This window comes from Felis catus, chromosome D2 (genome assembly GCF_018350175.1).
Source record: "Felis catus isolate Fca126 chromosome D2, F.catus_Fca126_mat1.0, whole genome shotgun sequence".
Taxonomy (NCBI): Eukaryota; Metazoa; Chordata; class Mammalia; order Carnivora; family Felidae; genus Felis; species Felis catus.
Genome location: NC_058378.1, coordinates 21,636,707 through 21,649,857, shown reverse-complemented (window position 1 = coordinate 21,649,857; position 13,151 = coordinate 21,636,707). Strand labels below are relative to the sequence as shown.

General features: G+C 40.0%; 1 protein-coding gene and 1 non-coding gene across 2 annotated transcripts in view; both read left to right on the top strand.

The window, feature by feature from the left end:
• CCDC6 (coiled-coil domain containing 6) overlaps positions 1-12,231 on the top strand; it is a 109,752-nt gene extending 97,521 nt beyond the window's left edge. Inside the window, exons 8-9 of the mRNA XM_003993958.6 lie at positions 6,773-6,897; positions 7,925-12,231. Coding sequence (XP_003994007.3) covers positions 6,773-6,897; positions 7,925-8,119 — 320 coding nt within the window. The 3' untranslated portion in view covers positions 8,120-12,231. The remainder of the gene's footprint in view (positions 1-6,772; positions 6,898-7,924) is intronic.
• Positions 3,059-3,162, top strand: LOC111557159. The gene has a single exon (XR_002737018.1). It is a non-coding gene; the product is annotated as a U6 spliceosomal RNA (small nuclear RNA).
• Positions 12,232-13,151: the final 920 nt, after the last annotated feature.

Below are 13,151 nucleotides of genomic sequence, written 5' to 3'. Positions count from 1 at the left end.
ACACTGCTGACATTGCAGGAGCAGTCTTGGTGGAGGGATGGAGACAGAGCCACATTAGGGAGATTTAAAGAGGAAATCCTGTCTATATTGTCTGTTTTTGCAAAGACAATGTTTTTATGTGTGATTTGTAGAACCAAAATCTCTTAAAATTGTAATTTAAAATAATCTTAAAAGGAAGAAAAGGTATATCTGCCTTTAGTCCAGTTTTACATTTTTTTTTTCATTAGCAAAAAGATGCTAAAGAAAATTTGGGGACAATCGGAAGGATATAAGCAGAAATAAAGTCCCTCTTTCCAGAGTCCAGAATCCCTCTATCCAAAGGTGGAGTTAATATTTTAGTGTTTCCAGTTGTGTCCTTTCCCTACCCCCCTCCTCTTACAATGTTCCTTTGGAGAGGTGGTTTCATACAGATTATATATATTTTGTATTTGCCTCATTTTGCTTAGTAGTTTTTCTCATGAACTGCTTTTAATTAATCATCTTTTAATTTTGCAGCCTTGAGCTTGTGGACAGTGAAATAAGTTTTAACATTTTTACTTTAGTTAATGCATTTCTATGAGAGCCAGAGAAATTTATCGTAGCAATAACTTTGAAAAGCCGTAGTATTCGATTTAGTAGACTGGTATTTGGGGGTTGGCATTTTCAACCTAGGTATTTGTGTTCTCATCCTGTATTTTTTCTTTTTTTTTTTTTGTTTGTTTGTTTTTTGTTTTTTGTTTTTTTTGTGCAAGCGTGGGAGAAGGGTAGAGAGAAAGAGAAAATTCCAAGCAAACTCCATGCTTAGCACAGAGCCTGACAGGGGGCTCAGACCTGAGGCAAAATCAAGAGTCAGATGCCCAACTGACTGAGCCACCCAGGCACGCCATCTCCTCCTGTACTGTGTTCATGGGCTAGCGGGTCAGATGCAAGATGATTAGAACTTAAGGGAAAACAAAAAGTACTAAGACCTGGTCTCTGGCCTCTAAGAGCTTATCATCAACAAACAGTAGGGCCTGGGGAAGGGGGTGAAATACAATAAACAAATTCTTTGCAAGAAACTTTATAAGGCCAAGCATAATGAATTTATGTAAAAATTGAGTAGTTGAACAGTGGTACATCTACTCTGTGGAATACTTACTACTCAGCAGTAAAAAGGAACTAACCTGATAACGTGTGAGAACTTGGATGGAGCATGGGGAGTGTTATGATGGATGAAAAAAGCCATTCTCAAAGGGTTATATGATGTACGATTTCATTTCTAGAACATTCTCAAAGTGACACCATTACTGTGACGGGGAACAGACCAGTCATTGCCAGGGTGTAGGATGAGGGGGAGGGTGTGACCAGGGAAAGGATGGGCATGACCGGCTTTCTTTGTGATGTTGGAGCAGTTTTGCATCTGGTTGTGGTGAGTTACTTGGATCTACACATGTGATAAAATTACTTTGAGTTGTGTACACACATGCACACAGGAAGAGTACAATAAAAACTGATGAAATCCAACTCAAGTCTCTGCCTTGGTCACTAGTGGTGGACCTGTGTTTGTGTTCTGGGTTGACACTGTGCTGTGCTTATGGAAGATGTTCCTGGGGAGGCTGGCTGCAGGGCCCACAGGACCCCTGTAGTGTGTGTGCAACTTCATGTGGATGGTAAATGGTTTCAAAATAAAAAGTTATAATTGAAAAAATTTTTATAGTTTAAGAAGAGATTAAACAAAGAGAGCTACCAGCCTAGAGCACTTTAGAGATGGGCCTTAAAGGAGCTTAATGAGCTGAAGCTTAATGAGGCCATAGTTGGCCAGGCACTCAGAGCACTTTGTGATATTTACTCATTTCATCCCCACAACAACCTTACGAGGCCACTACGGTAATCTCATTTTACAGTTGATGGATCTGAAGTCCACTGTCACTTGGTGCCAAGAGGCAGAACTAGAGTCTGAGCTAATATGACAGTCGGCTCTAGAGTGTCTGGGCTGTTTGCCTCTTCAGAGGCTGATCGAGGTCCTGATTGACATGAGAGAAGGTACAGAGAAGACATCCCAGGCAAAGGGCTGGTGTGAACTGAGCAGTAGAGGTGAGAATCAAGAGTGATAAGGTCACTGTGGTTCTTACCACAGGCTGTTCTGGGTCCTGCTCCCATGGATTCTGATTTCATTGGATATGGGGCTGGGCAAGGGCTTTGATACTCAAGAGATAGTTTGGAGCCAAGTGCAGAGGCCTTTATAATAGCCAGAGAAGACATTCTTTTTTCCTCAACTTAGGTAGACAACAGGGAGTCTTTGAAGATTCTTGATTAGCGTTTAACATACCAATAACCTTGTAATGCTACAAAATAGGCTAGATATTTATGATGATGATGATGATGATGATGATGATGAGCTTCTCTGTCTTGGGATAAGGATCCATAGTTTATCTCTTAAATTTCATCACTTGCATAAGAAACAGAATTAGGGTTAAATAAAACCTTTTCTTTCCTCCTCCAGCTGAACAAAGCCCTTGTGGTTAAAAATAAACATGATCACTTAGTTTCCAAAGACTTATACTTTAGCCCTCCATTTTTTAAAAGATTGTTTGTTTGTTTGTTTGTTTGTTTGTTTGTGTTTGTTTTTGAGAGAGAGAAGAATGTGAGTGGGTTAGGGGCAGAGAGAGAGGGAGACAGAGAATCCAAAGCAGGCACCAGGCTCTGAGCTGTCAGCACAGAGCCTGATGCGGGGCTTGAACTCACAAGCCGTGAGATCTTGACCTGAGCCGAAGTCGGACACTCAACCAACTAAGCCACCCAGGTGCCCCCAGCCCTCCATTTTTTAAATGTCAACTCAAGATCCACAAATGGAATAGAAACATGTGAAATAGCACTAATTGATGGTCAAACCAAAAAATAAAATAACCTTTATTTATTTTATATAAATAAAGACAACTAAAGGTAGGCTTGGTGGCTGCATGTCTCAGCCATGGAAGCCAAAAAAAAAAAAGCATCCTTAACAGCTTCTTGTTTTTGTGTAATTCAGAAAAGAGGCTAAGTGGAGTTCATGTCGCTTGACATCCATTGGCTGATCTTAGATTCAAAGTGATTGAAAATGGCACTCATTTCAGCAGCACATATACTAAACCTGGAATGATACAGAGATTAGCATGCCCCCTGCACAAGGATGACATGCAAGTTTGTGGAGTGCCTGTATTTTTTAGCCAAAGCAAATCGGAGAAAGAAAAAGCAAAGCTGGAGGCATCACAGTTCCAGACTTCCAAGTTATATTATAAAGCCTAGTAATCAAAAAAGTATAGTAATCAAAAAATCAAAAACTGGCCCCAAAATAGACACATGGATGAACGAAACAGATTAGAAAACCCAGAAGTAAACCCACAATGATATGGTCAGTTAATCTTCAACAAAGCAGGAAAGAATATCCAATGGGAAAAAGTCTCTTCAACAAATCAGTGTTGGGAAAATTGGACAGCTGCATGCCAAAGAATGAAACTGGACCATTTGCTTACACCATACACAAAAATAAATTCAAGATGGATTAAAAACCTAAGAGTAAGACCTGAGACCATAGAAATCCTAGAAGAGAAAGTAGGCAATAATGTCTCAGATATTGGCAAGAGCAACTTCTTTCTAGATATATCCTATATCCCCTGAGGCAAGTGAAATGAAAGCAAAAATAAACTATTGGGACTACCTCAAAATAAAATCTTCTGCACCACAAGGGAAACAACAAAACTAAAACACAGCCTATGGAATGGGAGAAGATATTTGCAAATGACCTTTCCGATAAAGGGTCAATATCCAAAATATATAAAGAACTTATAAAAGAACACCCAGGGGCACCTGGGTGGCTCAGTCAGTTGAGGATCTGACTTCTGCTCAAGTCATGATCTCATGGCTTGTGAGTTTGAGCCCTGAGTCAGGCTCTGTGCTGACAGCTCAGAGCCTGGAGCCTGTTTCATATTCTCTCTCTCTCTCTCTCTCTCTCTCTCTCTCTCTCTCTCTCTCTCTCTGCCCCTCCCCCACTTGCTCCGTCTCTCTCTCAAAAATTAATACAAACACTAAAAATTTTTTTAATTAAAAAACCTCAACACTCAAAAAACAAATAATCCAATTTAAAATGGGTAGAAGATATGAACAGACATTTCTCCAGAGAAGACATACAGATGGCCAACAGACATGTAAACAGATGCTCAACATCACTCATTATTAGAGATGCACAACACTACAATAAGAGATCACATCAAACCTATCAGAGTGGATAAAATCAACAACACCAGAAATAAAAGGTGAGGGGATGTGGAGAAAAAGGAATCCTCTTTCACTGTTGGTGGGAATGCAGCTGGTGCAGCTTCTGTGGAAAACAGTATGGAAGTTCCTCAAAAAGTTAAAAGTAAAACTACCTTATGATCCATTAATTGTACTACTGAGTACCCAAAAAATACAAAAACACTAATTCAGAGGTGTACATGCACCTCTATGTTGATAGCAGCCTTATTTACCATAGCCAAGAAACGGAAACATCCCAAGTGTCCATCGATTGATGAATGGATAAAGAAGATGGGTATATATACATACAATGTAATATTATTCAGCCATAAAAAGGAATGAAATCTTGCCATTTGCAATGATATGGATGGTTCTAAGAGAGTATAATGCTAAGTGAAATAAGTCAGAGAAAGACAAATACCATATGATTTCACTTATATGTGGAATTTAAGAAACAAAACAAATGAGCAAAGGAAAAAAGAGACAAAAACCAAGAAACAGACTATAGAGAACAAACTGATGGCTATCAGAAGAGAAGTTGGTTGGAGATTGGTGAAATAGGTGATGGGATTAAGGAGTGCAGTTGTTGTGATGAGAACAGGGTGATGTGTGGAGTTGAATCACTATAGTGTACACCATTGTATGTTAACGATATGGAAGTTAAAATAACAACAAAACCAAAGTGATTGAAAATAGGTTGTTCTGCCCAAACTCCCCGAATTGCCCCTTTGTTTCCATTTTCATTCCATTGATTCATATGGGATGTACTCTGTGCTGGATAACCCTGGTAGATGCTGGGAACTCAAAGATGTAAAGATAGCTGTATTTATTCACTGATAAATAAGCAATGCCCCAGACCACTAGACCAGTAGTTCCTGAGCTGCTTAGGTTGAACATTTGGATTATTTGAAAAACGCAGTTGTTTGTTCCCCAACCCAGACCTATCTAAGGAAAGTCTGGGCTTGAGTATTTTAAAAACACTTTGGAGATGATTCTGGGGTCCTAGATGGAGACTATGTAGAACATGATAGTGGGCTGGGGGTTGTTTATTTCCTAAATATCAGCTGCTTTGGGGGAGCAGTGACATATATAGGGCTTCTGTTTTCTTTGTTGAGTATCCTCAAGTTGCGAAGTTCTCCGTGGTGATTTTTTTTTTTGTTTGTTTGCCTTTATAACAGCTACACACACACACACACACACACACACAGTGGTTTTGTCTCATTGTTGGTGTCTCTTCCTGTTTTCTTGCATCTGATTTTTACCCCTTTGCTCTGTTTTTCATTTCTTCTCCTGTCTTTTCACTACTTCCCTACATCTTAGTTGGACTCCTAACAAGGTCTGGTTTTGTTTGTTTTTTTTTTTAATTGGGATAAGAACACTTACCATGAGATCTACTTTTAACAAAAAATTAACTATAACTATAGGCACAGTGTTGTACAGTAGATCTCCAGAACTTACTCTTCTTGTATAATTGAAACTTTATGCCTGTTGAGCAATAATTCTTTTTCTACTCTTAGCCCTTGGCAACTACCACCGTATTCTCCCTCTATGAGTTGACTTAAATCCCTCATATAATTGGTATCATGCAGTATTTGCCCTTCTGTGACTAGCTTATATTAGCATAATGTCCTCCAAGTTCATCCGTGTTCTTGAAAAGAATTTCTTTCATTTTAAAGGCTGGGTAATATTCCATTGTATGTATATACTATGTTTTCTTTATTCACTTATCTGTTGATAGACATTTAGGTTCTTTATACATCTTTGCTCTTGCAGCATTATGTTGCATGATGTTGAGCATCTTTTCATATGCCTTTGACTATTTGTATGTCTTTGGAGAAATGTCTACTCAAATCCTTTGCCCATTTTTTAATTGGATTATTTATTTGATATTGAACTGTAGGAGTTCTTTATATATTTTGAATACTAATCCCTTATCTGATACATGGTTTGTAAATATTTTCTCATATTCCATATGTTCCCTTTCTGTTGACTGTTTCGTTCTGGAAGCTTTTGAGTTTGATATAGTCCCACTTGTCTATTTTCTGCTTTTGTGGCTGTGCTTTTGGTGTCACATCTGAGAAATCATTGCTAAGACCAATGTCATGAAGCTTTTCCTCTGTGTTTTCTTCTCAGGGTTTTATAGTTTCAGGTTTTATGTTTGAGTCTTTGGTACATTTTGAGTTGATTTTTTTGTATGGTGTTTGATAGAGGTCTAGTTTCGTTCTTTTGCATGTGGATATCCAATTTTCTCCGTACCATTTGGTGAAGAAGCTAGGCTTTCCCCATTATGAATTCTTGGCCCCTTTGTTGAAGATTATTTGACCGTTTATGCATGGACCTATCTCTGGGCACTGTGTTCTGTTCCAGGACTTGACTATCATTTCCCCTTTGACCCAGCAGGCCATTCGGTGAGCCCAGCACTCTTCTCATATGTGTTCATTTTTATTGGTGATGGAGAACTTTTGCATTTTAAGGTGTTCTAGATGGTTGAAGACAGCAGATAATTGAGTTTGAAATAATACTTGTTATTGTCATATTTCAGGTCTATCATATGCAAGTCACACAGTTGGCTTCACGCCACCAACTTCACTGACTAGAGCCGGAATGTCTTACTACAATTCCCCGGGTCTTCATGTGCAGCACATGGGAGCATCCCATGGCATCACAGTAAGTAGCCATAGGGCAGGAAGCCACACTTTACTCCTGCTGCTGGTAGCAACAGGACCTCCTCAGGAGACCAGGCCCGATGCCCTTAGACATTTACCTTTCTTCTCCCTCCCACCATCAGTTCACCTTCAAACTGTAGAGACTTCCAGCAGTTTGTTACTAAGTTCTGGTGTTGAAAGTAAAATCCTTCCTGGGAGACAAAAATTTCAGCTTCACTTTCTGTGAAAAATTGCCCTTTGTGAAGTGTTATTTGAACTCTGGCCAATGCCTCGATTAGATTCTGGCCGGCTCTTTGCCATAACGAATCATTGCTGGTTGCCACAATGTCTGCATCTTCACAATTCACTGATCCCCAGTATTCTTTCTGAAATTAGCCTTGTTTCTAGTTTCACTCAGAATTTTCTCTCCTGGGATTAGAAGGAACCTTAAGTGCATTTGGTTCAGACTTCACTCGGGAGTTTTTTCTTTAGACCTGGTTATTTAGTTGACTAATAGAGCAGTTGGAAATGTAGCTAATGGGTTTGAGAATAGGAGAGACGTGAGGGTATGTCCAGTAAGGGAATCTTTAAAAGAAGACTTTTATTCTGGAAAAGCAGTAAGGTATTTCTGAAGTTGTTTTTATTGGTTTGATGGCTTTATGTAAAAGCAGAAACATTTGGTTGAGCTGTAGCTCATAGGAGGTTGAAAACTTACTTTGAGTGATGGAAGGAACTTGGGGACATACAATGGACAGAAAAGATTTAAGTGGAGAATGAGACAGCTGTTTTTTAATTCTAGGGCTGTCTCCTGGAAGGGCCCAAGTCCAATTGTTTGGTCATAGTAATTATGTATAGCTTTTTCGTGAGTGTAGATGCAAACTCCACCTTGTTTTCATCAGTAGTTCAGAAACCAGTAGGGATAGACTAGGAAATCCCTAGTTTCTGGTCTTTGTTGCTTCCCTTTTTCACTAGCTCCTGCTTGTCAGGCTGTGTTAGAAATGAGCTGTCTGGACCCAGATTGACCTCTTGTTGTTCTGTCCTGTCTACAGAGGCCTTCACCACGGAGAAGCAACAGTCCTGACAAATTCAAACGGCCTACGCCTCCTCCGTCTCCCAACACACAGACCCCAGTGCAGCCCCCTCCACCTCCACCTCCGCCGCCCATGCAGCCCGCGGCCCCCTCGGCAGCCACCTCACAACCCGCCCCTTCGCAACATCCGGGGCACCCCTCCTCCCAGCCTTAATGCATGTGCTTGGTCTGCATCTCACGTTGGGACTCGTACAGTGGAGCCGTCTCCTCGACGCCAAAGGCTTCCTTCCCTGGCATATTTGGATCTGACTTGTTTGCACTGAGGTTATCTAGGCTTCACTATTAATTGTGTTGTAAGTGTTTGTCGGAAACGCAGCCAGTGTTGTGGGTCTACAACACTAAACAGACGACTTTTTCCATCAGTGTTTTACTTGAATCTACATGTACGTCCATTCCCTGGCTGGAGCATCTGCTAGTCAATATTTGGTAATTCAGAAGCAGCGTGCAATTTTTGCTTGGCCCCAGAGCTTCATTTTCCTGGCTTTTAGGTTTGTAAAATAAAAAGGGATATCTTTTTTATATTTGTTTTCATAAATTTGCAGAAAATTACTGAGCTGTTAATCCCACCCCCAACCCCCATTATAATGGTGTTTACCAAACATCCCAGTAATTCAGCACTACAATTCAGACCTTTGAAAATCTAGCTTTCAGTGTAGAATGGAAAGTTAGATGGATCAGTGCCCAAGACCATAAACTCTTTAATAGAGCTTTTTACAGATACACTTTTTATAGGTTTTTTTCAGTATATGTCAACATCCGTTCTCTTGTAAAACAGGCCGAAGTGATGGATCACGTGGCTGTACCTTTTCCACATGTGGGATGGATAATTATTGTAGATTAAGGTGTGATTCTTTCCTTATCTTTAGTGTTAATCTACCCAGACCGGGCCCCTCTAACATGAGTCGATAAATGTTGTCCTACCAACCAGTGGTTTTGATGCCTGGTTAGAACATGCTATTTGATTTCTGCTGCAGAGGGCAATGTGATTGTAACAAAAACAGCTATTTACCTTTCCACTCTTTGTGTTCCCCTAAAATAGAGTTTGAACAAATATTTTAAAGGTGCAAAATATTAGAAAATACTATTTGAAATGAACATTATAGGAATATCTTGGCATAATGGCCACAGAATACTTTATTGCTTGGCAGAAAAGAGAAGAGTTGTAGAAGAAAGTAGCACATTAGCATTGATGACCGCTTACATCGCCCAGTATAAGCAAGTGCAGTGTACAAAGAAGTATACTCTGAATACATTATTTCCATTCATTCAGCACAAATAAATTGTTTGGTTTCACTTTGAAGTGGAACACTGTGAGTCACTCTTTTCTTAATACTTGCAACATCTTTATTTTTTGCTTTTCAGCAGTTACTGTTTTGTACTTTGGTAGTAAAGTGATTTTTACCACTTGTGTTTGCATATTTATATATGCTGTGGATGAAAATAACTTACTAGAGAATGTATATTTTATGATGAGAATGTGTATCTGTTGGATATAATCAGAGAACTGAAAATTAATTTATCAGTAATTTTTAAGAGTCCCTGTTTTGTGACAACCATCTCTAATAGCTAGCTCTTTATTGAACACACTCCTAAAAATAAGGAACCGTGACATTGTAGATATTTAATAGTGTACAGTATAGAAACTTCCATTTTTGCCTTCGAATGCATATTTAAGAATTACAGAATGAAACAAGTCTTGTTGGATAATAGTGTTTGACTAGCATTTTAAGAACTTGAGAGTAAAAGCAACAGTAGGATTTTTCACCTCTTCCTGCTTCCACCCCTGAACTGAGAACTTCACTCCCCAGTTGGTCTATATAAATGTTATTTATAACGTGTACGTAATATGCATAATCATAGTGCAGTTCTCAAATATGGGGAAGAAGTTCGGCATTTAATTATTGAGGCTTTAGGTTTTTAATTCGATCAGACGAGGTCATATCAAACCCGGGGATCTCACCAACAGCCCGCTGTCCCTCCCGGTACATTGCCATTCCGAGGAATTCTGAGAAGGGGCAAACAAGGTTTGCCTTCATGGTACAGTTCTTGGTTTTTCTCCTAGGAAAAGCGTGGTCTGTGTTTACAAGAGTCTTGCATGAGATGATAGAATTCAATGCTGTTGAATAGCAGCTTGCACTCCCATCGGAACGTCCATAAAGCAACGAGTTTCCTCTGCTTCCTGTCCATTGAGTTACCTCCTGAAAGCACACTAGTCCAGACATTGCCATGTGGTGAAAGCACTTGGCGTGAGCAGACCGTTGGCGTGAGCAGACCGTTCCTGACAAATGCCTTTTAGAAACAGGTTCTTGATATTCAGACTTCGCAGAACTGTAGTGCTGGTGCCCCTGGACTAGTCAGTTCCTTTCAATATAGACCACAGCTCCTTCAAACAGCACTTTTCAACACAAATCTTGTTGCCTCTCCCTGCAGACATTCAGAATTGAGAGAACAAACACTACTATTTTGCATTTATGCTGTTTTGTGTACTTCTAAAGGGTTTTTGACCCCACGTAGAGCCTGTCCCGCATGGGCGGTACACATGCTAGGGCCATTTCTTAGTGATTGTTTAGCCATGAGGGACCCATAAAATTCAGACCCCAAGCCCATAGAGGCAGGAGTCCCCTCACCCATGGGAAGCTGCCTTACCTCAGGCTCTTCTCTTTGGGGCTAAATATGGTTCCTGCCATTCCTGTTGCTCACTCACCCAGAGTAACCCTGGACTGATGCCCCGAAGGCCTTTGTAAAATCCGTAGCCACCATGAAGGCAGGCGGGAACAGCAGTAGCTTCAGTAACTTCCTTTTCCTGTCTTGCTGACAGAGACCCTTGGCTACCACTGTGCTGCTAATAGGATAAGTACTCTGTTGCCAGACTACCATGCCTTCTATACAAAACCAAATTAACTTCTGTAATACCTGACACCTCTCTGGGCTCTGAACTGCTTTCTCTCATCAAGCATGCTGGCATTCTGGACAGAATTCTAGAAATTTGGCAGAGGGTGGAAGTATTTAAGGTTTAATTTAACTTGCTCCTTTGTTAATTGAAAGGAGTTTTAAATTCTGAGCTCCTGAGATACCACAACCATGGAATGAATGTGTGACCAGAATGTGGCTTTGACACCAAGTGCTGCTGTCCCTTTGTAATTGGCTTCTGATTTGACCAGAGATAATTGATAATGTGAATTTTTGTTAACTGTTCAATTGTAGGAAAATAGAGTATGTATCGCCCTTTGTTAGGTAGACATGAACTTTTCCTGCACGAAGCCTTGCTTATAGAGGATGCTCAATAAGGCAAGAAAAAGCATAGTAACTGTGCTTCGAGAGCGCAATATTTTTATCTTACCAGTACAGAAGAGTCATTTCTGTGTAACTTGATCTTCTGTCTAGTACTTGTCTTATAGGTAACCAACACTGAAAACTTTGTAGTGATAACTACCAAAGAAATACATAGTGAAACAACCTTTTATTTCCAAATTTATTAAAGAACCAGCCATTGACGCTGCTACATGAGTTCCATGCTCAAGAGCCATTGTAAGAGATTAAGGGGTTTTTAGTTTCTTTTTTGTTTTTGTTTTTTTCTTGTTTTCTTTTTTCTATTTTTTTAAAAACATACACACACACCTGTTAGCATAAAATGAGGAGCATCTTCCAGAATGCTCAGCAGTTACGGTTAACTGCCAAGCTCTGGTTGTCTCTCATTAGGCAGTGGAAGGAATCCTGCATTCATGATCGCGTGGGTGCTGTGTGTGTGCACGTGTGTGTGTGTGCATTCATGCCTTAACTCGAGTTACTGCTCAACTTTAGTTCTTGACTTGGTCTGCACCGTCATCGAGATTGTACTGTACATCTCGATCTGAACTTCATCCTGGCAAAAACAAAGTTGCAGGCACAACAGTTTGAGAATGCATTCCTCCGGAAGAGTGTTTGATCAGGTTGACCCTGAGCCTTTGGACTTCATTTGGAACTTAGCATGGAAAACAAAAGCGGACTGTCAAATAGAAAGACATCAACAAGGAAGAGAGGAGAGCCAAGTGCTAGCATTGTCTTTTGCCTCTGCATCTCCGTGCACACTGTATGTTGTTCATGATAGCTTGTTTACAACTTGACTAGGTTGGAGTTCTGGTGATAGTGGCAATCTTGACATACTTGGTCAGAGTTTAGAGAGCTGTAAGACTTCCAATTAATGTCTTATTTACTTCTTTATGTTGATTAGTCTTTGATACATGTGCTGAATCAGAAACCTAAATAAAGATAATTTTTTAAAATGTACCTATTGAGCCTTAAAACCTGTCTCTGTTTCTGGTCTTTGGGTCAGAAAATGAACATTGTTTCCCTGTTGATTCTGATGGACATCTAACTTTGATTCTAGATACTAAAGTCTGCCTTGGAAAGTAGACTTTTTTTAAAACTCTTTTTAAAGTTTATTTATTTTGAGAGAGAGAGTGCACCACCAGGGGAGTGACAGAGAGAGAGGAAGAGAGCGAGAATCCCAAGCAGGCTCCACACTGTCAGCACAGAGCCCAACAGGAGGCATGCACTCATGAACCGTGAGATCATGACCTGAGCCAAAGCCAAGAGTCCAACACCGACTGAGCCACCCAGGCACCCCTAGAAAGTAAACTTAAGGACAGGACACAAAAGGAGCTAGGACTGTTCTGTCTCTTAAATGGGGTGCTGGTTACCTAGATGTATTGAGTTTTTCTGAAAATTCGCTGAGCTGTATACTTATGATTTGTGTGCACAGCTCCATAACTGTTATATTTCAATTTAAAACCATAAACCTAGGAAATTATGAAAAGTGACACTCATTCCCAAAATGTTACACAAATATATATATGTGTGTCTATATTGTGTGTAGATTCATACATATATAGACACCCACATGCACACACATTGAGGCTTTGGATATTACATCTGGTATATTTGCGAGCTTATTCTTAAAGTCTCTTGTGATTTACTCTTCTACTCTTTTACTTTTTTAGGAAGCACGGTTCCAGAATCACTTTCAGGTTTGAGTACCAGCTCTTTAACTGGGCCAGTTACTTAACCACTCTGGAACTCCAGTCCCTCACCTGTGAAATACCATTATCTGCCTTACTAACATGAGAAGATGAAGACGAGAGCCTCTAGTCCTTCACACAATAAGATACAGATTAGCCCCACAGCCATTCATTTGGGAAGAAACTTAG